At 40.7% G+C, this 25205-nt stretch overlaps 1 protein-coding gene across 7 annotated transcripts in view; it reads left to right on the top strand.

The window, feature by feature from the left end:
* neto1l (neuropilin (NRP) and tolloid (TLL)-like 1, like) overlaps nucleotides 1-25205 on the top strand; it is a 267411-nt gene that overhangs the window by 83815 nt on the left and 158391 nt on the right. For 4 of the 7 annotated variants that reach the window (XM_057824255.1, XM_057824256.1, XM_057824253.1 and 1 more), the window contains exons 3-4: nucleotides 16670-16782; nucleotides 16850-16937. The exons of 1 other annotated variant lie outside the window; for it this stretch is intronic. Coding sequence is in view for 2 of the 6 variants with exons in the window: in XM_057824260.1 (XP_057680243.1) it covers nucleotides 11015-11066 (52 nt within the window). In the remaining 4 variants the exon portion in view is untranslated. Of the gene's footprint in view, nucleotides 1-10966; nucleotides 11067-16669; nucleotides 16783-16849; nucleotides 16938-25205 lie in introns of all 7 variants that reach the window. 2 more of the 7 variants (XM_057824260.1, XM_057824257.1) reach the window with 1 other exon arrangement.

Below are 25205 nucleotides of genomic sequence, written 5' to 3'. Positions count from 1 at the left end.
CATCGCTGGACACAGCAATTGAGCAATAAAGACTCTTTAACAAGCATCCCGCTTCACTGGTGACCCCGACAGCCTCGCTGAAGTCTCCGAGACATATTTGAACACTTTATTGCAATGGCGGACGCTAGCTTTTTCGAGCTGGCAACGTTCAACGAGTCTTCTGCGACCGCATGGTTCGCTAACGCGGAGCAGCAGTTCGTCCTCCGTGGTGTTTCCGACGACACCATGCGCTTCTACCACGTGGTGGCCGCGCTCGGGTACTCAACGGCGGTTAAAGCACAGCGCTTCGTGGTTTATCCGCCGAAGGGGGACAAGTATACGGGACTCAAGGCACACCTCCTCAGACTTTTTGAACCGTCGTACAAATCGACTTCAGAGGCGCCCAGGGTGCCCACCTCGAGAGCCCTGCTGCCCGAGGTTCCCGCCAAAGATGGCGGCACTTCCGCCCCGGTTCCTCGCAGCCGTGCTTCTGTCCCGGTACCCACGCCAACGCCGCGCGCTTCCGCTCTGGCACATCCCGACGCCGACGTTGCTGTCTCTCCTCCGGCCCCGCTCTCGCTCGCCTCGGCTCCGTCGCCGCTCTCCGTCGACGCCGCTGCGCCCGTCCCTGGCTTTCCCGGCTGCGGCGCCGTTGCGCCCGCCTGCGGCCTACTCGACGACGGTGTGCCCGCCTGCGGCCTACTCGACGACGGTGCGCCTGCCTGCGGCCTACTCGATGACGGTGCGCCCGTCCCTGGCTTTCCCGGCTGCGGCGCCCTTGCGCCGGCCTGCGGCCTACTCGACGACGGTGCTCCCGCCTCGGGCCTACTCGACGACGGTGCGCCCGCCTCGGGCCTACTCGACGACCCCCCGTCCGCCTGCGGCCTACTCGACGGTGTCCCGTCCGGCCCTGGTCCCCTCGACGGCGTCCCGTCTGGCCCTGGTTTTCTCGGCGACACTTCGCCCCACGACGTCATTGCTGCGCCTGCTTCTGGCCTTCCTAACGACGCCGCTCCAGCACCTACGCCTCTGGAAGTCTCGGAGGTCGCCCCTCTCCCGGCGCCGCTGGACGCCGCTGCCTCTGACCTCGCTCCTGCGCCTCCGGGAGTCTCCGAGGTCAGTCCTCAGCCTACGCCGCTGGCCATCGCCGCTAGCCTTGCTGCTCTGCCGGCGCTTCCGGAAGTCTCCGAGGTTGCACATCGGCCAGCGCCAGCGAACGTCGTCCCCGACGTCTCTCCTCGTCCGCCGCCTGTGGACAACGATGGCGTCGCTCCGGTTTCGGCGTTTCCCCTGCTCACGCTACGGCCGGTCGACTTGGTTCGTCTCGCCTGTCGCCCTTGTCCACAGCCGGGCGACTCCGACCGCCACGCCGGTCGCCCTCGTCTCCGGCCTCGACCGGTCCATTCCGACCGCCGCGCCCGTCGCCCTCGTCTGCAGCCTCGACCGGGTGGTGCTGCTCGTCGCAGGTCTCGACCTCTTCCTCGACCGCTGCTGAGCAACGCGTGCCGCCTCTCTCGGCGTCCGCTTCTCCGGCCTCGCCTGCGCGGTGCTGCGCGGCGCGCTCCTCGTCATGGGCGTCCTCCTGACTGTTCTGCTCGGACGTCCCGCATCTGGCGTCCTGGACGGCCGCCTGATCGTCGCGTTCAGTCGCCCGCCGCCTGGCATCCTGGGCGTCCTCCAGACTGTTCTGCTTGGGCGTCCCGCATCTGGCATCCTGGACGGCCGCCTGACCGTCCGTTCGGTCGTCTTCCACAGACGCCCCGGCCGCGCAACCCTTCCGTTCCGTACTTTTGTTTCGGGTTGCGTCTGGCGTCATGTGTAGGTGAATTCTGGGGGGACCTGTGTGGTGACCCTTTGTTGACATAATTCACCCACCTTAATTGTGTGTCTGATTGGCCGAGAGCGTTACCGGCTGCGTCACAGTCACGTGACTAGACATTATAAAGAGCCGCGCGCGTACCGGTTCAGTAGAGAGAGTGTACGAGAGTTCGCGAGAGTTACATCGCTGGACACAGCAATTGAGCAATAAAGACTCTTTAACAAGCATCCCGCTTCAACATTATGAATAAAAATCGGAATAATAATATGACAATAGTTATAATGATAATACTTGTAGAAATGTAACTGTTTTCCGAAATTTCCAGGTTCGCGGTCTCAGTAACAGGCACACTTTTGCAAAATAGACAATGCTTATTGATTAGAAAATGCAGAATAACTGAGATTTATTGATTACAAACCCACAAGAGCAAGCAAACAAGTATCAGCAAATGTCACCTATGACGCAAGATTTGAGTTTGTCAACCCCAGAATCCCTGCGTTACCGTTACAGCAAAACGAAATGTCCCGTAGCAATGAAAATCGCTTACCGTGACAAATGAGTGGGGAGCCAACACACTCCGGTAAGGCGGCTAAGGAACAAAGCCAGGCGATCCGTACGTGACCCGCTGGCGGACTTCACGGGTCGCCCGGAAATGTCCGGTTTTTGTATGGACGCGCTCCGCGGAGGCGGAGAGGCCAACCTCCGTCCCCGAGCGCCGCGGCCCTGCCCAATGACAAACATTAAAGCTACTTTTGGTCCAGCCCCCTTGAAAAAGGGCTTTTCACATGGGACAAATGAGCTGTGCTGCAACAGATGCAACAAATGGTAAATATTATGGGTGCAAAACAAGTTATCTCGTGAGATTCCCTTCTAGCTATGGGATCCAGGCGTGTCAAAACAAGTTATCACGTGAGATTCCCTACTCAAGCGCGTCTCCTAACTACGGGAAGAAGGTGAAAAACAATAGAAGTTGTTTACAGACATAAAAACAATAGAAGTTGTTACAATCTATGTCACAGAATATTTTTCCCCATCAGTAACGAATTGGGTTCTAATGTGGCGGATGTGTTTTGCGTGGTGTACCTAAACACACCGTGTGGCTGACTTGACAGAGTGAGAGAGGACTTTTTACTTACTTTTCATGTTCAGCTGCGGCGGACACTAGAATGTTGTGTTGCACACGTTCTGAAATAAATAATTAAAAATCTAACGAAGCTGGCGATTTTTTTGCTATGATACAATAATAATAATTGTCACCTTAACGTGTGTACAACAGGAGAAAAAAAGTCTTAAATAGCATTATTACGTGAATTAGAATTATATTTTGAGACGATTTGACTATGTACGACAATTTAGCAAAGTGCAGATGACGAGAAATTAGTCTTGTAATCTGCCGGTTAGCCACGCCTATCATTATAGGGCTCTAGCGTCCCCAACAGGTGGATGACGTCAGCGGGAGAATGGGCTCATCGGTTTTACTACTCAGCCCATTGAGAGGAAATTATTCAGAGCGAGGAAAATGCGACGAAGAGAGCCGCAAAATGTCATTGTTTCATTGTCTCTCAGTCTCAGACCTATCTTCAGTGCTCTGACTGAAGGAAGGAGGTTGTTCCCCAAAATCTCACAATACAGGGCCCCAGTCATCCTCTCTGTAATACAATGCCCTCGTCCTGTCCAATGCGCAGAAAAACACCCCAAAAGTATGATGCTACCACCTCCATGCTTCACAGTAGGGATGGTGTTCTTGAGATAGTACTCATCATTCTTCCTCCAAGTGGAGGTGGACCCTTAATAGGCGGACTAACAGGTCTTTTAGGGTCAGAATTCTAGCTGATAGACAGGTGCAGCTATATCACACAAATGCATTGTTAAAAAATCATGCATTTTGATTTCCGGATTTTTCTTTTTAGATTTCTCTCACACTGGACAAGCACCAAAGATGAAAATTTCAGACTTCTCCATGATTTCTAAGTGGTAGAACTATTTTCTTCACTGTACGTAATGGAGTTCCTACGGCCCCACTGAAAGTCCCTACCTCAGAGTAGGAACTAAAATAGTTCTCGAAACTCGAGTTCCTGGTCCCTAGTTCCTGCATGTGCGCACACGCAAAAGGACATCATCGTCCCCAAAAAGGTTCTAGGAACTGCGGATAGTTCCGACAGTGCAAAAGCGGCTAATGTGAACTATCCTATCACCTTTCTCTTGTAAGCTCGGCACTCAGTTAGATATTTAACATGGCCTAATAAAAATATAAAGGGCAGAAGGATTCCCCGACTTATGCGTTTGGTGGCTAATCATCCCCGTGCAACCTTCTGGACATTAGTAGCAGATTATTGGCTGAAGTGACAGCGGCAGCTTGCTGCTTTCCCAAGCTGCTGTAGGGTTGTTTTTGTTTACTATGCATGGACTCACTAATTACAGCCTTCTTACTCTAATGATGTGGTCTTCAAACTAGTACATGCTGAGGAAGTCTCGAATGCACACATGCGCACACACATATAGGCGACACATTCTCAAACACACAACACAGACCGGATTTGTTTGAGTGAATCTTGGGAGCTGTGAGCTAACCGGCATGTTAGTGGAAATTGGAGACGGTTATTAAATTGGTCTAATTAAAACTCATTTTAATACACAAGGCTAAAACAACAAATTTGCTCAAACTGCCTTCATGTTAACACCATTCATCTTGATGAAGACCGATAATTCATAATAGTGAAGGGATAGCTGGTATGCACACATTACTGACCAAAAATCTCGTCATTCATTTTCAATGGCATGCAAGGTTTATTTCAAGCGGAAGATTAGCGTTTGAGTATCCATCAATTCCAATGAATAAGACTGCAAAATCACTCATGTCACGTGCTGTGCCCCACCCTCCTCGACTCACCAGTGTGTCGTCTCCAGTCTCCATGAAGGCTTGTTCACACAGTAAGATTTTTTTTTTTTTAAATCTTGGCCAGAGAGAATATGCAATGTTTCTTTAGGCTATAAGTTCTGTGCTGAGTGATCATCACACTAAATGTAACCGGTAGCGTTGGCATAGCGTTTGCGTTAGCATTAGGTTAATGCTAACGGCATTAGGCTAATGCTAACGGCGAGCGTCCTCTTAAACTCTCGGACAGCTTTTTATATATACAGTTCGTGTCGTCTAGGTGCGTATAAATAATTGGAAAATAATGTACTGTTTTCCTGCTGAGTATGAATCATCACCAAGTTGGCGTTGTCCTTGTAGACTCTACAATACAGTTATGTGCTTGTCTGTCAATGTTCATTCGAAATAGTTGAAAACAGTTGTATAGTTATTCATTTTTTGAGTATTTAAAAATTTTGTTTTTTTTACTGACATTTTTTTGGACCGTCGACTAAAACAGTTTTGAGTTTTCGTCAACAAAAACTAGACTAAGACAAACACACATAGAGATAAAATATGAATAAAACTAGAGATGTCCGAATCGATCAAGATGCCGATCGATCGGGTCCGATCATGTCATTTTCAAAGTATCGGAATCGGCAAAAAAATATCGGCTATGCCTTTTTTTAATATATATATATATATTTTTAATTAAATCGTTTTCTAATTGTATTTAACGTTACAGACATAATATGTTACACTCATCCAGAGTCTTTAGTGTAGGCTTAAGGTATGGTTATCAAATTTATCCCAATAATGGCGGTAATTAATTTTTTAAAAATGTGTCACATTAAATATTTAACGCAATTAATGCATGCGTTGCACGACCCACTCACGCATTGTCGCGCTCAATCTGTAATGGCGCTGTTATACCCATTAAGAGAGAGAAAAGGCAGCGTAAAATGAGTAGAGTGAATTTTGGCAGCCTTTGGAGCCTTTTTTAAATAGGCTAAAGCCTTACAATCCCTCTCCCTACGATTAGAAATATCATGGGACGCAATGTGGGGAAGCAAGGTAGCAATTGATGTTTTTCTTAACACCTTATGTTATTTCCCAACGCAGAGAAGATATATCGATTGGTAGCACAGCGCACAGTCATGGTTCCACTTCCCATCATGCATTTGGGCATGGCTGCAGTATTATTTACTAAGCTCAACAAATACACTAGATGGCAATATTTAGTCACAATATACAAAGTCACAAGTCTTTCTATCCGTGGATCCCTCTCACAGAAAGAATGTTAATAATGTAAATGCCATCTTGAGGATTTATTGTCATAATAAACAAATACAGTATGTTGAATGTATATATTCGTCCCAGTTTTATTCATTTTTTTCTTAATGCATTGCCAAAATGTATATGATCGGGAAAAATTATTGGGAATGATTGGAATTGAATCGGGAGCAAAAAAAAAAAAGCAATCGGAACAACCCTAATTATAAGTTGTTTTATCAGTAAATTTTAAAGGCTAGAAAATATGAAGTCCAAGCTATTTTTCTGTATTTTGATCTCGTCCCAAGTACTAATTTGGAACTTTTATGGATCAACAGCAGAGGTGGGTACTAAAGCGTTACATGTACTCTGTTACATTACGGCAGTACTTCTCAAATAGTGGGGCGCGCCCCCCCAGGGGGGCGCAGAGCAATGCCAGGGGTGGCGCATGTGACCTCGGGGAACATGCTTTTTTTTTTTTTTTTTTTGCCGTACAAGAATAAAGTGTACTTGCACATCCACTCAGTGGGTGGCAATGGCGCTCTCATTTTCAGAGTGCACGCAGTATTTTTGAACTAAGCAAGAGGACAGAAAAGAGATATGAAGAGCTGTGCGCCATTTTCGAAAGCCGTTTTCTGGCCGGACTCACGCAGCTACCCACCATCTTCTCCGGTTCTCAGGTGTCTGCCTGAGAAGTGCCATTTTTGGCTTGGGATCGTCACGACGACCGCCCTCACCTACGGTTCTCCCTCGGCCGCCGAGAAAGCGCTTTTTTTCGGGCCGTTTGCCTTTTGGCTTTGACTTTTAATACAGTGGGAGTTACTGAGAGATGAGGAAAGACCACTGTTTACTGTGTCTAAAAAATGATTTTAGCCACAGCCGGAAGTCAAATCAATTAAGACGCCACTTAAAGACATTAGATCTCAATCTCATTGATAAGCCGCTTGATTGTTTTTCAGCGAAAACGAGCCGAATATTGCCAACAATCGTCCCGCTTTGTCAGTGTTATATCAGTAAACCGGTGAGCACTGTTAGCATGCTCAGTGCAAAATAACCCCCACACCATTGCAAAGGACGTAAGGAGGTGATACTGTGATTTTTTTTCCCTTCTTCTATTCAGTTTTGTTTTTTCGGTCATATTTTTTGGCATATTGTCCTCATGAGTTAATGTTTCTAATCAATTTGAATTAGTTATTGTTTACTGATTTTATTACATTTTATTTTTCAGTATCCAATGGTCAAAAATGTACCTTGTGTGTATTTTTAGTTTGGATATGACTTTTTTTTTTTTTTTTAATTCAGGCAAAAAAACAATGTTAATAAAGTTATACTTTATTATAAGTTGATCTATGTTACTTTTTTTCTTTAATAGAAAAAAAGGACACAATGTTAAGCAGAGGCGTACTTATAATAGTCATATTGTAGACATGATATTATTTATCGGAAGAGTGTTTGGGGGGCGCGAAACATTTACGTCTTCTTTGGGGGGGCGTAACAGAAAATAATTGAGAAGCACTGCATTACGGTAACTTAACTTTTAGAAAAATATTCTTTAAAGAGTAGTACTAGAGGTGGGAATCATTGGCCACCTAACGATTTGATTACGATTCAGAGGCTATGATTCCATTATAAATCGCTTATTGATGATCCGCCCCCCCCCAAGCTATTAGCTACTTTTTAATGTTTCGTACATTAGTTACAAAAATTGTACAAAAATCCTCTCAGGCTTACTTTACTATTTCACTATCAAGTTAAAAGTTCAAAACGGTAAATAAAATACTCAAGTCCACATTCAATTAATTTAATGTTGTGAATCAACCGTTAAAGTTGTTAAAATTGCTCCCGTTATTCCATAATTTCCCTTCTGTCTACTTTGGACATGTGAAAGTTTTAAAACTGTTTTAAAGATAGATTCAAGGCAAGATTTTGCCGATTTAGGAGTATGTTAGATAAAAAGTTAATTAAGTTCGCTTGGAAAGTTCGCTACAACAGCCCTTCAGGGAAGTCTACTGCTTTAAGACAACGGCTGTTTACTAACGCAGGCAAGTCTGTCATTTCGCATCTAGTTTTCGATACATGTTCTGCTAACGCCGCTGAGTCTGTCATTTCGCATCTAGTTTTTCATACATGTGATATCTATCGTACCATGAGAGCGTAGTTTGTAGCGCCTGTTGGCAGCAGTCCAGTATTTTTTTATTTTTTTTTTTATCTAGCAGAATGAGTTGAGCCAGAGCCTTGAGTTGAGCATTGTCATTACCCGGGTAATGACAAGCATGATGTTTACTCTCGGTCCTTTCCTCATTGCGTCCTGAAGACCGCTCTGACTGTGTTTTAGTTTCGCTTTACTTGACATATTTCAATAATCGGAATTTGGATGTTTGTTAATTGTTCCCTGGCCGAATCGCGAGTAATCTAAGAATCAGAAATTTTGCACACCTTTACCAAGCCATGCTTTTTACTATTACGTAGTTGAGTAGATTTGTGAAGAAAAAAACGCTATTCTTACTTCACTACTTTGGACTACACAAGAGTCGTTACATTTTTCCTCTTTATACAATCAGGATAAGATTTTTTTTCCAGCGATGCCAAGACTAGCTCTACCAATTTCATCAATGAGACGTCGCAAGAATAATCACATGACTCCATTATACCAATCAGACGCAAGCTTGCCATTCTATGATCACGCCAGCCTGTTTAATCACGTGACATCTTTAAAGCACTGTAAAAAATGATGAGCGCTGCCCTCAACATGACTTGAAAGCCGGATTCAAACCTCTCTTCCAGTTTTTATTTGGCGCCGATTGACCACGCAAAAACGGAGATATGATCCTTTTAATTTCGTAATAGTAACTATGAAGGCACTATTCACTGTTCAATCGAGGAACTATTTTCTCCACTAGAGGGCACTCATGCTCTTTGGACGAATAATGCTTCATTTTGGTCATTTTTTTCTCTGCTTAATTCAATGGGTTTTTTTTGTTTTTCTTTGTAATTTTTTAGCTTACTGTGGTAATGTAATGGGTTATTGTACAATATCATTATAACAACAGTTCATATAGATAACTGTTGAGAAAAAAAAATACCATTGTTTAAAAAAAAAAAAAAAAAAAAAATGTAAGCAGCTACTCACAATATTACTCATTACTTGAGTGTTCTTTTCACCAAATACTTTTTTACTTGAGTACATTTTTTGGATGACTACTTTTACTTGAGTAATACTATTTGAAGTAACACTAGTCTTACTTGAGTAAATTTTTTGCGACTTTACCCACCTCTGATCAACAGTAGGAATATCCCTTTTTTTTCAATAAAAAAAAAAGAAATGCAAATAAAAATTAAAGAAATCCATAAAGAAGTGCTGAAGTTACCACACCATCTACTAAATGCAATGGAATCAATAGATTATCATTTCTAGCACTCCTAATCTAGCAAATTACTTGCAATTAGTTCAATAATTGGACATACAGTGGTACCTCTACATACGATCGCTTCGACACACGAATTTTTCGACATCCGACGTAAAATTTGACGCGCCATTTGTTTCTACATCCGACGACATGCTCGAAATACGACGACAATGGCAGCACCGCAGACGAATGCACGGCGGATTTTATTGTGTGACAAATCAACACTGGTTTCAGAAAAGGTTGGTACAGGTGGTGAAACAAGGAAAAAGTTGACGCTTACCTTCTAAATGAAGATGCAAATGACAGAAAAATATGATCGTAGGGTGGGCATCCGTGAAATGGCTCAACAATACATCTCCACGGTCCTCCTCCGACCATCGTTCGCCAGTCTTTATAAATTAAGCTGACAATTCTTATTGTGGTAACATCTCCAGAGAAATCGCCAACTTCGCCACGTTTTTATCATTTATTTCACAACTTATTCAAAACAAAAACACCTTCTGTCTGCCGCAATTGACGGTGTTAGAAAACATTCAAAGTGAAAGTGAAACTCAAGCTCACCGGTCTGCCTCTGGCACGTCAGCACCGCGGTGCGTTCAGGGTCAGCAAAAAACGTCCGCCACATTAGAACCCGATTCGTTACATTAATACAGGAATTATTATTATTATTATTATTATTCCGATTTTGATTTATAATTTATTTGTTTTGCTATGTGTAATTGCCATTTGTAATAGTACCAGCAGTATTTTTTAAGGATTTAGTGAAGATTTTTGGGCTGTGGAACGAATTAATGGAATTATAATGTATTCCTATGGGAAAATCCTGCTCGACATACGACCATTTCGACTTACAAACAAGGTCCTGGAACGGATTAACTTCGTATGTAGAGGTACCACTGTATATTCAAATGAAGGCTGACTACACCATAACAGTGTTGTTAAACGAAACTCTGCGCCAAGTAAGTAGATCAGCTTCCACATTTGTTTGCATGAGCAAACAACTTTGTACCTGTTCTTGCATGTACAAACCTTTATTTAATCCGGCCCAAAGTGTCTTGTGTCTCTTTAGGACAAACTGTTGACCTAAAGGTTGCAGAAATGACTTGTATCAGAGGGATCCCAGGTAAATTTTGAGCGTGAATATGCATATTACATTCTGCCAACTCTCGGGCTGTAATCAGCTTGCATAAATCTCTTTGATGATAGCCACTGGAACATCTGCTGGGCCAATGAAACACATTCGGCAAGGCAATAAAATGTCTGGGCCAACATATGCTTATGGCGCCGCAAGTCGCTCGGAAAAAGTTTGTCCTAAAAGGATTGAACCGGTGTGACGTTGCTATTTATGAATTCCGAGGATTCTATTGAATGGAGCCTTGCTGCTTTTGTTATTGCTCTCACTAATGTTGTATGATTCTCGCTCAGAGTCTAATCAGGTCACCTAGATGAGGTGTTTAAGGTTAATTTGTGTGTAACTTCTTTTTCCCGTTGTGCGTGTAAAATGTAATGGACATCAAGCATTTCCTCAGCTTTCCTACAGATTACTTTTATTATTCACATATGTGTAATAATGTTGTGGTAAAACCTGTCAGAGCCTGTTGAGAAAGGCTTACATTACCTTACTTCTTATTGCAGATAATGAATGCTGGGAAGTAAAGCGATCTCTCCTCCTGTGCTGTACAGATGTCTATACCAGTTAGAGGTTGGTGGGCATTGAAGCCGGATGGTTGTCAAGGTAACACACCAGTGTCCATGCCCATGTTTCTAATCATATTCTCCAACGACAAGAGAAATTGCAGTTTTCACACAGCCAAATGAACTCTGCCGGCTGATGTTAGCCTACTATCACTTTTTTCTATACTAAAATCAGTGGCGCCTCCAGAAATTTTTCATAGAGGTGGCCAGATGGGGCCACTTAAAATCTTGGGGCGGCACACCAAAACTAAAAGCCATAATTTCATGTTTTTATTATATTATTGCAGTAAAAAGGTCAAGGGAAAACTATCAGAAAGACTTAAGGACACGGGTACTGATATACTTTGGTGTATTGTGTAATATTTGATGTTACTAATGATTTAATGCAGGGGTCCCCAACCTTTTTTGCACCACGGACCGGTGTGATTTGGGTCTTTTTTTCACGGACCGGTGTTCTGACAAATTTTGTAACCCATCAAAAACTGCAACTGTTCTGTTCTGCGCATGCGCGTATCATTAAAAATGGCCGCGACTTCAGCGATTCCAAAGTAAACACTACAAACTTTCTTTAAAGAAAGGAATATTAACTTACATTTGATCGTGGATGGACAAAAGTTCTCCTCAGACCCATCCTGCCATGTTAGCTGCACACCGCTCTCTCACCGTTAATGCCTTTGCCGTGTCGGTAAGCATGAATGAAGAAGCCCGCTTCACAAAGATGCGTAGCAAGGTTTTCAGTGTTCTCGTGGCGCTGTCAGGATATTCCGGAATGACTTTAATTGTCTCAAATGTACGTTTAATGTCACCGTCATTTGCGATCTCTACAAGCTGATCCTCCTGTTGCCCAGACATGCGCGAATCACTCGGTTTATTCACAAACGGGTCACGAATCCACTCCTTCACAGTCCGTGGGTCTTCGAGGTTGTAGGTTCATCTTCTGGCTAGTCAGGTGCCCTTTTCGCTTTAAAAAATCTCTCCAAAGACGTCTGTTTTCCAGTCATTTTCGCTAGTGTGGGGGAACAAATGTGCTGCGCCCAGGGCCTAGTCATACATTATTATGTAGGACAAACGCACATAGATATATTACATATATACAAAACAAGATGTACTGCTTGCAGTCCAATCAATGGATTTCTATGACGACATTCTAATCCATACTGTAGTATTATATTTAGTGTAGACAGTGATATTGATGTGTTAAGCAGGGGCACAGGCCAAAGTTAATTCAGCCAGAATGCGGTTGTTAAAAATATTATTTCTCTGCGGCCCGGTAACAAATGCCGACAGATGGGGACCCCTGATTTAATGTGCATAGTCCATAATCCATAGTCCATAGTCCTGGCTGTGCATTTGGGATGAAATGCATAACTGATGCTACGTCTGACGATATACTGGCAAGCGGGGTGGCCAGTGGGGTGGCCAACAAATTTATAGGGGTGGCCGTGGCCACCCCTTGGTGGCGCCACTGACTAAAATTTGTATAGGGTTATCCTGATACCTTTAAAAAAGTTAAAGCAACACTAGATAACTTTTAAACCATTATAGAATATTTTCATAATATTTGTGATTAAGCCTGTCGCAGTATGCAATAATTCCATTTATCGCACGATAAATAAAAATGAAGGCGGTAATTTTTCCGCCGAGATTTATCGCCTCGCGTGCACATGCGTGCGCCAGACGTGCTGTTAAAAGTTCGGATTGCTTGTTACCAACTGCGCAAAATTCATCTTCGTTCCAGGTCCGGCAAAAAATAGCGCCGGAGCCAATCGTTCCCATTATATCTTTATCTCTATATTCTTTCTGTGAGAGGGATCCATGGATAGAAAGACTTGTGACTTTGTATATTGTGACTAAATATTGTCATCTAGTGTATTTGTTGAGCTTTCAGTACATGATACTGTAGCCATGCCCCAATGCATGATGGGAAGTGGAACCATGATTGTGGGTAGTGCTACCAATGGATATATCTTCTCTGCATTGGGAAATAAAATAAGGTGTTAAGAAAAAGATCAATTGCTACCTTGCTCCCCACATTGCTTCCCATTAAATTTCTATTCGTAGGAAGAGGTATTGTAAGGCTTTAGCCAATTAAAAAAAACGGCTCCAAAGGCTGCCAAAATTGACTCTACTCATTATACGCTGCCTTTTATCTCTCTATATAGGTAAAATGGCACCGTTACAGATTGAGCGCGAAAATGCGTGAGTGGGTCGCGCAACGCATGCATTAATTGCGTTAAATATTTTAACATGATACATTAAAAAAAAAAAACTTATTACCGCCGTTATCGGGATAAATTTGATAACCCTACCTTAAGCCTAAACTAAAGACTCTGGAAGAGTAACATATAATGTCTGTAACGTTAAATACAATTAGAAAACAATTTAATAAAAAAATATATATATATTGAAAAAAGGCATGGCCGATATTTTTTTGCCGATTCCGATACTTTGAAAATGACGATCGGACCGATCGATCGGCTTATTGTTCAACTTATACCGGCCGCGTCAGTGCTCTGGATTGACTGCGGACCATCTCCGGCGTGCCGGTGTTGTTGACGTGTGGGCGCTCCCGTCAGGGTGACATTTCATGCGGGGCGGCTATTTTTCGGCACAACACCGGATATTTAGAACGAAGTCCGCCAAAACATTGTTACCGACTTGGCTGCTACGAACAACCTCGCTTTGACAACGGACATGATGAATATTGAGTGGCAAATTAAAAGCGCTGTGCTTCAAACTCGTCCTGTTCATGAAAGTCGATTGTCATATGCTGGTGTTGTGCAGTAATGAGCAGATGTGACTACTGTGGCGTTTACTAACTTTTTTAATGCGCACACACACTAGATATCATGTAATAGCAAACTAGATGTGCTACGTCCCATGCCATTGGCTACGTGAGCCCAGAGTGATTATGGGACACGTAGTCCATATACTACATCGATGAATTATAAACCGCCATGACTGAATGGAAGTTAAGAAGGCCAAATCAATCCATACCAGTGACTATAGATAATGCTTCAAATATTGTTAATTCAGTACGTGACACAGATGGATTTGGACCACAAATAGGATGTCTTGCTCATGTAGTAAACCCAACTGCTAAGAGAGCTGTAGCAATCAACAGTGTGCCCCGCCTTTCTCAGCGACCAGTTTAGCAACTCCATTGTATACAGATGTTACAGTTAGGGATGTCCTCATCCAGGTTTTTGCACTTCGGATCCGATACCGATATTGTTTTGCACTTCCGATCCGATACCGATACTGGCCGATACCGATACCGACCTATCTGAGCATGTGTTAAAGTTTAAAGTTTTTTAGCCTCCTTACTTAGTGTCAGACTCATGTTGAAAAAGGTTTTCGTACTCTTGATAACAACTAGCCAGCTGAACTAGGTGAGTTTGAATAACACACAACGGTTGTTAACAAGAAACTGACCTGTTTATTCAGTGACAAACACATAGCATTATAAATAACTAACAGAAATGGCATAGTCAGTCAGTAAAACGTGCAAATAATATTGTAAACTGTCTTAAAAAAGCAAAACACACCAACAACCTCAGTGGAAAATCCCACAAATCCCCCAAGCTATTAGATGCTTTTAATGTTTCGTGCATTAGTTACAAAAATTGTATAAAAAGCCTCTCAGGTTTAAATAAACGACTATTTCAGTATCAAGTTAACATTTTAAAACAGTAAATAAAATACTCAAGTCCCCATTCTGTATCAGCAGCTTTAAACTACATTCAATTCATTTAATTTTGCGAATCAACTGTTAAAGTTGTTAAAATTGCTCCCGTTATTCCTTAATTTCCATGTGAGCGTTTTAAAACTGTTTTGAAGATAGATTCAAGTCAAGATTTTGCCGATTTAGGAGTATTTTAGATAAAAAGTCAATTAGGTTCGCTTGGAAGGTTCACTACAACAGCCTACTAGGGAAGTCTTCTGCTTTAAGATGGCGGCTGTTGACTAACGCATCTAGTTTTCAATACTTCAATGTTGCTAACGCCGTCGAGTCTGTCGTGTAGCATCTAGTTCTATATACATATGATATCTATTATTTCCAGTAAACCGACGTTGACGTAGTTTGTAGTGGCTGTCAGCAGCAGTCAGGTATTGTTGTGTTTTTTATCCAGCGGCATGAGTTGAGCTAAAGCCGTGAGTTGAGCATTGGCATTACCCTGGTCTACGACAAGCATTATGTTTACTTTCGGGACGCAACGCGGTCAGTTTCTCATTGCGTCCCGAAGACCGCGCTGTGTATTAGTTCCGCTTTACTTGACATATTTCAATAATCGGAATTTGATGTTTGCGAATCGTTCTCGAATCTTCCACGGCCGAATCACTCAAGGATGTAATGACGGCTGGGCATGTTGTACCGTGGTTCTAAGTGTTGGATGGTGCGTCTTTACTCAGGTGAGATAATGGCTCGTCATCCAGAATGAATTCTTCGGCAATGACTCTTGTTATTCCGTGGGCTTTGGAACTGTCGAGTGCCAGTTTGTCATGCATAGCAAAAGTTTCTGCCAGTGTTAGTTGCGTAGGACCTTTCTTTTTGTGTTCGGTTTTCTCAACATACTCCTTTGTGGTGGTATTTCGCTAAATGCTTGATTAGGTTGGTTGTATTAAAACTTCTTACAGCTTTACCATCACGCTTGACTTTATTGTGGCATATGTTGCTCTCTGCCTCTTCGTCTTTGTCGTCCTTTAAGGTGAAATGATCCCACACAGCTGACATTTTTACCGGAAAAGTCTCTCGGTAAATTGGGAGACGGTAATGTAAATGTGGTGTGTTGAAGGTGTGCCGCAAAATGCGGACCGGATTTTAGGGAAACCGAAGCAAAAACTGGAATGGATTATGTAAATCGGTGCTTTGGAAAACCCGGACTTGAAAAAAACTGGATCGGAAGTCTGGATCGGAAATTTTCCGTGTTGGCTGATACCGATGCGCATTTTTTTGCCCATATCGGCGTCCGATCCGATCCAAATATCGGATCGGGACATCTCTAGTCTCATTGGTGAAACTGAGAGCAACAACGTGGGCATCTCTTGGAAAAAATGAAATTTAATATGTTGAGTTAAGAGGAAAGTGTAACGGCTAGTGTAGCCCAAAGTAACACAGTAAGAGTAACGTTTCTTATTAATAAATCAAATCAAATAAAAGGCGTGGCAAAACTCTTAGAAGTACATTTTTCTCAAAAAGTTACTCAAGTAAATGCAACGGAGTAAATGCAACAATTGACTTCTGATTAAATACCACAAGTAATTACTCTGCGCATACCAAGCTCAATTTATTGTCCACTTTCTTCAAACAGCAAGATTATTTTCTCTTTAGATTAAGTTAGTTTTGTTGTGCTTTACTACAAAATTGTGGAGTTAGACTAGAGCCTTCAGATATTTGCAACTAACAAACATGTCACCACAAATGGGTCAATGCTGAAAAAGGCAACTTTGCCTCAATGTTGGAGCTTTATTGTGTCTAATTAAACGTGAACAATGTCCTTAAGAGTTAGCAATTCAACACAATGAAGCTGAGTTAAAATAAGACTGTTTTCCAGAAAAAAATGGGAGATGCATGCATTTAGATCAATTTTCTGACTGAGAAAGCACTGCCTGAATGATCCATTGCTCTCGCCATGTGTCCAGGAGTCTGTAGTGGGTGAGTGGTGTGGACCAGTGTGATAATTGATCCATTCTGTTGGTGTGAAAACCACCCACAGAGCATGGGGATGATAGAGCTTCAGAAGACATCCACAATGGTACAATGCAAAAATTCGCCCCGCAGCTGCCATGGTGTTCCTTAGCAATGCTATTTATTTTTTCCAGTGTAGTTGGAGAGATCCTGCTATGGGATAATATGGATGTGTGTGCTGTATCAAGGGACTTGTCAGTGTATGTTTGTGTAAGACAAGAGGTGGGTAGTTACACATTACATATACCCGAGTAACTTTTTGAGAAAAATGTACTTCTAAGAGTAGTTTGACCATTCATTTATTCATTCATTCATTCATAATACATTTTTTGGATGACTGCATTTACTTGAATAGTAAAATTTTATGCTACACTTGAGGAAATAATTTTGGCTACTTTACCCACCTCTGTGTAAGACCTCCCAAACACAAGTTAGGTTTGTTATTATGACAGGTAATAGAGAGAAAAATAATGTGGTTGTCTTTTCATGTAAAATTACTATATTTTTTTAGACTATACGTGAGCGTATATAGTAAGTCTCGGGGGAAAAAAATAAATATTAGGTAAAAACACAAGTTTCACTGGAGTGGTCACATGCCAAGCCAAATTATGATAAAAATGTGTGACTTCTAGTCTGGAAACTTTCTGCAAAAAAGTCTGTTTTTTTGCATTGAAATAACACTGAAAAAGAGGGGAGGGGGTCTTATATTCGTGGTTTAGACATTACACCCATTCACGACGCTAGATGACGCCAGATATCATTGAAGCGATGTTCTGTCATGAGAGATCTCCGCTACTCTCCCCATTCACGACACTAGATGGCGCCAGATATCATTGAAACGATGTTCTGTCATGACAGCTCTCAGCTACTCTCAAGTTTAACCAGTTTGCATTGTTTTATTGCAATGTTTTTCCTTATTCAGATTTGTTTCAAGACTACAGTTACAGTTAGACTTCACTTTAATGGTTAATGCAGTTATTACAATTTTGTTGTTTTATCACAATAGATTGGTTTATTTACATTTCAAAACCCAGAAGCCATTCATTTACGAATGTGATTGCACTTTAGTTTACATATTTAAATGTTCAGATATTAAGATTTGAATGAGGCAAAATAACATGCTTTTTCTCTCAAATATATTGTTATAATCATTTGTTTCGGATGTACTGTAATTATTTTCCGTATAAAAATTAATTTGGTGTTCAAAAATTCTTTTTTCAAACTTGAATCTTGAAAAAGAGGGGGTCGTCTTATTATCAGGGCCGTTTTATATTCGGGCCAATACGGTACTGTTCCTCATTTACTAACAGTGTATCACAAAAATGAGTACACCCCTCACATTTCAGCAGATATTTAAGTATATCTTTTCATGGAACAACACTGACAAAATGACACTTTGACGCAATGAAAAGTAGTCTGTGTGCAGCTTATATAATAGTTTATTTTCCCCTCAAAATGACTCAAAATATAGCCATTATTATCTAAACCCCTGGCAACAAAAATGAGTACACCCTTTAGAAACTACATCCCTAAATGTCCAAATTGAGTACTGCTTGTCATTTTCCCTCCAAAATGTCATGTGACTCGTTACAGGAGTGCTGTCAGCATTGCTGCAGAGATTGAAGAGGTGGGGGGTCAGCCTGTTAGTGCTCAGACCATACGTCGTACTCTCCATCAAATTGGTGTGCGTGGCTGTCACCTCAGACTGTACACAAGAAAGCCCGCAAACAGTTTGCTGAAGACATGTCAACAAAGCACATGGATTACTGGAACCATGTCCTATGGTCTGATGGGACAAAGATTAATTTGTTTGGTTCCGATGGTCTCAAGCATGTGTGGCGGTGACCAGGTGAGGAGTACAAAGATAAGTGTGTCATGCTTACAGTCAAGCATGGTGGTGGGAATGACCCCCCCACCTCTTCAATTTTGGAAGGATTATGACAAGCAGTACTCAATTTGGACATTTAGGGATGTACGTAGTTCCCGTGCGGTGTACTCACTTTTGTTGCCAGTGGTTTAGAGATATTAATGGCTATATTTTGAGGGGGAAATAAATTAACCCTATTATATAAGCTGCACACAGACTACTTTTCATTGCGTCAAAGTGTCATTTTGTCAGTGTTGTCCCATGAAAAGATATACTTAAATATCTGCAGAAATGTGAGGGGTGTACTCACTTTTGTGATACACTATATAGTAATCCTTTGCTGCTTACTGAACTGTTGTCTAAATGAATCGCTGATGTTAACAAGTGAGGTTGGTTTTCAGATTTTTTTTTTCCTCCTGTCCCACTGTGATCATATTAGACTGGCAATTAGGAAGCATCTCCTAATTCAACTTTGTCTATCGTGAAGCGAATATCCATAATAGAGAACTATCTTTAGCCAAGTCAGGTGTCACCCATTGTTAAAATCGGCTCCGCTTGAGTGCTGAGGAGATTGATTCAATTACGAGAAGTATGTCTTGTAGCAAAATTTAAAATCATCGATTTCCTAATGGGAGGGCGAAAAGGATTTCTGTCCTCATTGATTGTGTGTCCCTTCCAATTTGTTGATTATTCCAATTGATTTGAAGAAGTGGTGAAGAGAGCTAAGAGGACGTCAATCATTCTGTAGAGTGTGCATACATTAAATAACCCAAATTTGACAGCACACGCATGTTTTGACTATAATTTCTGACAATTAATGAAGTAATTTAAATGCTGGTGGATTGCTGAGACTGCCGCATTGTTGGCTTGTTGGATCGTAAAGTTGTATTATTTCTTTTTACTAAGAAACCACACACATAAACCCATTCATATAACAGTTTAGTCTCCTTTCAACACAAACTCCCATTCAAACTGTTATGTCATACAAGAGTGTGCTTTGAAGTTTGATTTGTAGTGTATTTATGAACAACTGTTTGATAAAGAAAGCAGATCCAGTCTGCCTCCTCGTCCGATTTTGTTTAAAGAAATAAATGAGTCACTGACACAATTTATATCAGCGCTTTGCAACAACAAAAAAAGCAGCAGCATTTTTTCTTTTTCATTTGAATGAACAGGACATATCTGATTTGTGTACTGAGAAATTCCTTTTACGCTAGGTACTTAAAACCTAAATAAAAAAGTTTTTGTACTTCAGCCAGTAGAGACTACAGTGAAGTCAGGAAGCTGTAATAAAATATTATTTCTGAAGGAAATAGTCATCCATTTTGTCTTCATTGTTACTTACCACATGCCTTAAAACAACTTCAAGTTAAATTGTGAAGGTAATTGAAAAAAGGGACATTTATCCAATTAGAGCTGCAGCTATCGATTATTTTAGTAGTCGATTAATCGATGGACTAGTTAGTTTGAATAATGGAGTAATCGGGTAAGGAAAATGAAAAATTAAAATCCCTGAGCTGGGCCTCAAACGGTATCATTTTTTAAAAAATGATCTATGCACAACAAAAGAACAACTGGCTAACTTACTTAACAAAAGTCCGCTAGCTGAAATGCTATAAAATGCAAACTTTTTTTTTTTTTTTTTTTTTTTACAATGTTCTTAATGGTTCAGATACATATTCCCACTAAAAGAGCTAAATATACCTATAAACTAAATTACGAATGCATTGCAAAAAAACATTAGCTCAAACAAAAAAATTAGCTTATGTTTGTCTTAACAGGGAGCAGCTAGATTCAGCCATGTGAAATGAGGCAGACTAGAGAGCAGTGTATCCACCCAAATCAATAAGACTAAATGCAACCACTTTCAAAATAAACCATTACAACGCCACTTTAATTAAACGAATACTCGAAGCAGCAAAATAATCTTTTATTTTTTTGTAAACGAATACTCGAGTTAATCGATTAATCGTTGCAGCACTTTATCCGATTAATCTTCCGTTTAATTGATTATAAAAATAATCGTTAATTGCACCCCTAATTTCTTAAGTAGCATGGCGAACTTTGTGGTTAAGCACAGCTCCCTGACAATTCAGGGTTCGAATTTTCTCCATTCACGCCATATGGCTTCCTCCCACAGTCCAAAAACAAAGTTTCTAAATTGTCCATACATCACATCTGAAATCAGCAGGGTAAGCAATTTAAAAGATGTATAAATGTAACTGTGCGCACATAGACGGTAACTAAAAAATAACTAGACAAGGTCCCAAACGTTGCATGAGTATGCACATCTGCCCGCATGCACACGAGTTAGATTTGAGTTAGTACAGGGCGGTGAAAAGCCTTCTACTCCCTGCGGCCTACTGCTGGCTAAGCCTCCGTTAATTCCACTAACCACCTTGGCCATCTTTTCTCCAGTCATCATTAATCATCTCTCTGCTCTCCTCCGCCCTTCCCCCGTCCTCTCCTTCATTTTCTTCCTCGTCAGTACATTTGCTCTCTTCTGCAGCCACTCTCTTCCAGCATTCCTGGCAGATCCTGCAGTGAGGAGATAACACCAACATGCCCTATGGACGTTCAGTTGACAAAGAAGCCACCACATAAGAATTATACAGAGAAGTCGGCGGCTATATTCTTGTTCACGCCGTTAGCTACAAAGCACTGCAAGCCATATATGTCACATTCAAGTTAATGATCTGTTTTCAAATGGGCTCACCTTCAGAAGCACAACGGATTTAGTTCAATTGAACATTTTCAGTTAATTTGAACTTTTTTACTGTTATGAGCCTAATTGATTGCTCTAATTTTGAATTCCGAGACCAAATTTGCCCAACATGATTGTGCCACACTGAGAAAATTAAAAACAATATATACCGTCATTTTCGGGCTTTGAAGGTGAAAAAAGCCCTCTTTTATATTCAGTTGGACTCTCAATGTTATCCAACGGTGCTAAAAAAAACTATTTACATCATAAACATACATGTGCAACACGAAAATTGGCATAAAGTAATGCTTAATGACACTGCGAAGTCATTAAGTGATATTCTTCGAAGACAGTATGAACCTTCTTCAACATACAATTAAATTTAGTCACTCCATCCATCCAAGCAGGGTTGGCCCTGGGTGACTGGGTGCCCTAGACGAAAATAGAGCTCGTAGCCCCCCAACCCACCTCCCACGACCCCCCCAAAAATGTAAATATTTTATATTCAGAATTTAAGAGGTATACCAGGGGTCCCCAAACTTTTTCCTGTGAGGGCCACATAACTTTTTCCTTCTCTGATAAGGGGCCGGGTCAGTTTGTAACGGAAAAAGTGTGACGATTGCAGGAGTGCCTAAATGTAAAAATTTATTGTTGTTCAGAAAGCCACAATAAAATAACCCTTTCTGAATTCTTCATGGAACAAAAGTAAATAAAATAAAAATAATATAATATAATATAATATAATATAATATAATATATAGGGCTGTCATAATTATCGCGCTAACGGGCGGTAATTAATTTTTTAAATTAATCACGTTAAAATAGTTGACGCATTTAACGCACATGCCCCGCTCAAACAGATTAAAATAACAGCACAGTGTCATGTCCATTTGTTACTCGTGTTTTTGGTGTTTTGTCATCCTCTGCTGGCGCTTGGGTGCAACTGATTTTTATGGGTTTCAATTGTTCAATCGGGTTCCATGAGCATTGTGTAATTATTGACATCAACAATGGTGAGCTACTAGTTTATTTTTTGTTTGAAAACGTTACACATTTTATTAAAACGAAAACATTAAGAGGGGTTTTCATATAAAATTTCTATAACTAGTACTAACATTTATCTTTTAAGAACTACAAGTTTTTCTGTCCATGGATCACTTTAACAGAATGTTAATAATGTTAATGCCATCTTGTTGATTTATTGTTATAATAAACAAATACAGTACTTATGTACAGTATGTTGAATGTATATATCAGTCTTGTGTCTTATCTTTCCATTCCAACAATAATTTACAATAAAATATGGCATATTCTATAGATGGTTTGAATTGCGATTAATTACGATTAATTAATTTTTAAGCTGTAATTAATTCGAATAAAAATTTTAATCGTTTGACAGCCCAAAATATAATATGTAATATAATATAACATGATATAATATAATAATAACACTATTAATTAAATAGATAATAACCAAATAACCCTCTCTGGGTTCTTCACAGAAAAAAAACAGGAAATAAATAACACTATTGAAAAAAAAAAAATGTTCAGGGGGCCGGACCAAATGTGGTGGCCGTAGTTTGGGGACCCCTGGGGTATACAGTTTAAAGGCAAAACACTGTGGGAAAGCTATTATTTCTAAATAAATGAGAATAGCAAATTACCTTGCACTTGTTGCTTGTAGTTCAAATAGTAAGACAAGAACATTCATATTTCCTTAAACAAATAGCCATAGAATTGTGAAAACTGTTCACCTCTTGGGTATCAAGAACATTTTATAGCTGCATTTAGCAAATGAACCACCATGAAGCTTAAAATCAGTTGGGTGCAAAGCTTAATTTGGCCATCACTGCTCAACGTAAACCCTCACATACCTTGAGAGAGACCAGCTCTGCCACCACCTGCTGTCAACATTTGTCGTACAACATATTGCCAATCGTGCCTCTTGCCTCCCAGCATGCAATGCGGCGCTGTAAATATCGTTCAAAGTTCATGTTCTGTGCAAATTGTTTAGTCAGTTATTTTTCCTGATTTTTCATTAATTGCTAATTATGCATCTTGGTTTGTTGTTGTGTGAAAACTTTAGTGTCATTGTGAAACTGTCAATTTGAATGACCTTTGATTTAATTTCCTGCGAACGGCAAATATTTTTAATATGTAGCCTATTGAACTGGACTTCATATGTAGACTATGTCTAGACTTGGATGGATAATGGCTTTAAACGTTGAAATTATGACACTATACGGCATGTCGGTTACACTAATGTACCTCTTGTCCGGATATTTTATTTCCCGCGTAAAATCGGAGCCAATCAATAGAACGTCATGTAGCGGGCCATCGCCATATTTTTTGTGTGGCATTACGGCACACAATCGAGGCGAATGGTAGAGACGTGGCTTTCCAGTTCTTTTTACAAATGAAAGGGCTTGTAAATTTTACTCTTGAATATATCCGAGAAGACTCTAACAATGCCAAAAATGATAAGCTTCCGGGTCAGAGGTGACCCGCGCGGGCAATGACGTCACACACGAGGGTGGTCCTTTTTGCGCAGGCGTTAGAAACTGCTTTAAACGTAGTGCAGACAGGTTTAAAATATTGTCAGAATTACAGGATTAAAAAAAAAAAATCCTTCTTAGTTTAGATGTAGCCTAAGAAAACGTTAGGGAAGCATTGCATGAGAATTTCTTTCAGGGTGATAAAAAGCAATTTGGCGCACCCTCCACGAGATTGCGCCCTAGACAACCGCCTAGCTGGCCTATGCCCAGGGCTGGCTCTGCAGCCAAGGCACATTATGTATAGACATCAATTCAAAACAGAGCCTGGACTTTTAGCCATTACCTTAACTGTGAGAATACTAACCTGACTTCCACTATGCGCCTCAACTGGTTCCAATCAAAGCTATCATTACCAGTGAATTAATATGAAGTGCAGTTCTTTGAGAGGAAATTGATTCATTAGGATTAAGGACAATAAATATACTGTGCAATTTATTGTGGTGTTTATGGTATAAGCGCTAGGCAATATGTTAGGGGCCATCTGTGAGATGAATTATTTAATTAAGTGCCATATTGCAACACTTGGGCAGGCCCACATTTTTGCAATGAATCCATATGGCAACTTGTTCTGTTTGCGTGTTATTTTATTTCAAGTCTTTGTCAATGTACAGTGTAAAGCAATCCAGATGAAATCTGTCTTAATTATTACAAGCACTCGTTCAAGTGGGATGAAACTAGAATATTTGAAATTGTTTTTGGTTTTGTTGACAAACAAAAATAATTTGAAATGAATCTTAGAAAAGCAAAATACTACTAATGAAAACATGACACTCTCATTGTTACTTTTTCAAATTATCTTAATTTTAGACCACGCTAGGACGGTATTTTTTTCCTAATGTTCATGAGAGAATTTGAATGTTATTTTTGTTGATTTTTTTTTTTTTTTTTTACTTGTTCCTTGTCATATTTGACATGAATTACTGTTTTCACGAAATGTATTTTTTCTCTTGCCTTTCCCTTTATTAATTGTTGCAATATTCAGTTTTTCTCTTCATGACCATGATTGATTTGTTTTTTGCTTTGAAACATGACACTCTTCTCAATTTACAAATGTATTTTTGTGACTTTATAACTTCCATTGTAATAGCACTCCTAGCACTTAGTGTTGTTATGATGCCAAAATTCTGACCTGCAGGTACAATACCTACATAACGTATAATTATTCTATTTATTTTAAAAGTGAGAATGTGAACAATAATTGTTTGTAACATCCCAAAGTTTGAATCTTACTTTTCAATAAGGTGCACCTGACTATAAGCCGCCACCTACCAGATTCGACACGAAAACAGCATTTGTTCACAGATAAGCCGCAGCTATGCTCACTGTATTATGGGATATTTACACCAAAATATATTCACCAGTAA

This window comes from Corythoichthys intestinalis, chromosome 20 (assembly GCF_030265065.1).
Source record: "Corythoichthys intestinalis isolate RoL2023-P3 chromosome 20, ASM3026506v1, whole genome shotgun sequence".
Lineage (NCBI taxonomy): Eukaryota > Metazoa > Chordata > Actinopteri > Syngnathiformes > Syngnathidae > Corythoichthys > Corythoichthys intestinalis.
This window is presented reverse-complemented; position numbering and strand designations above follow the sequence as displayed.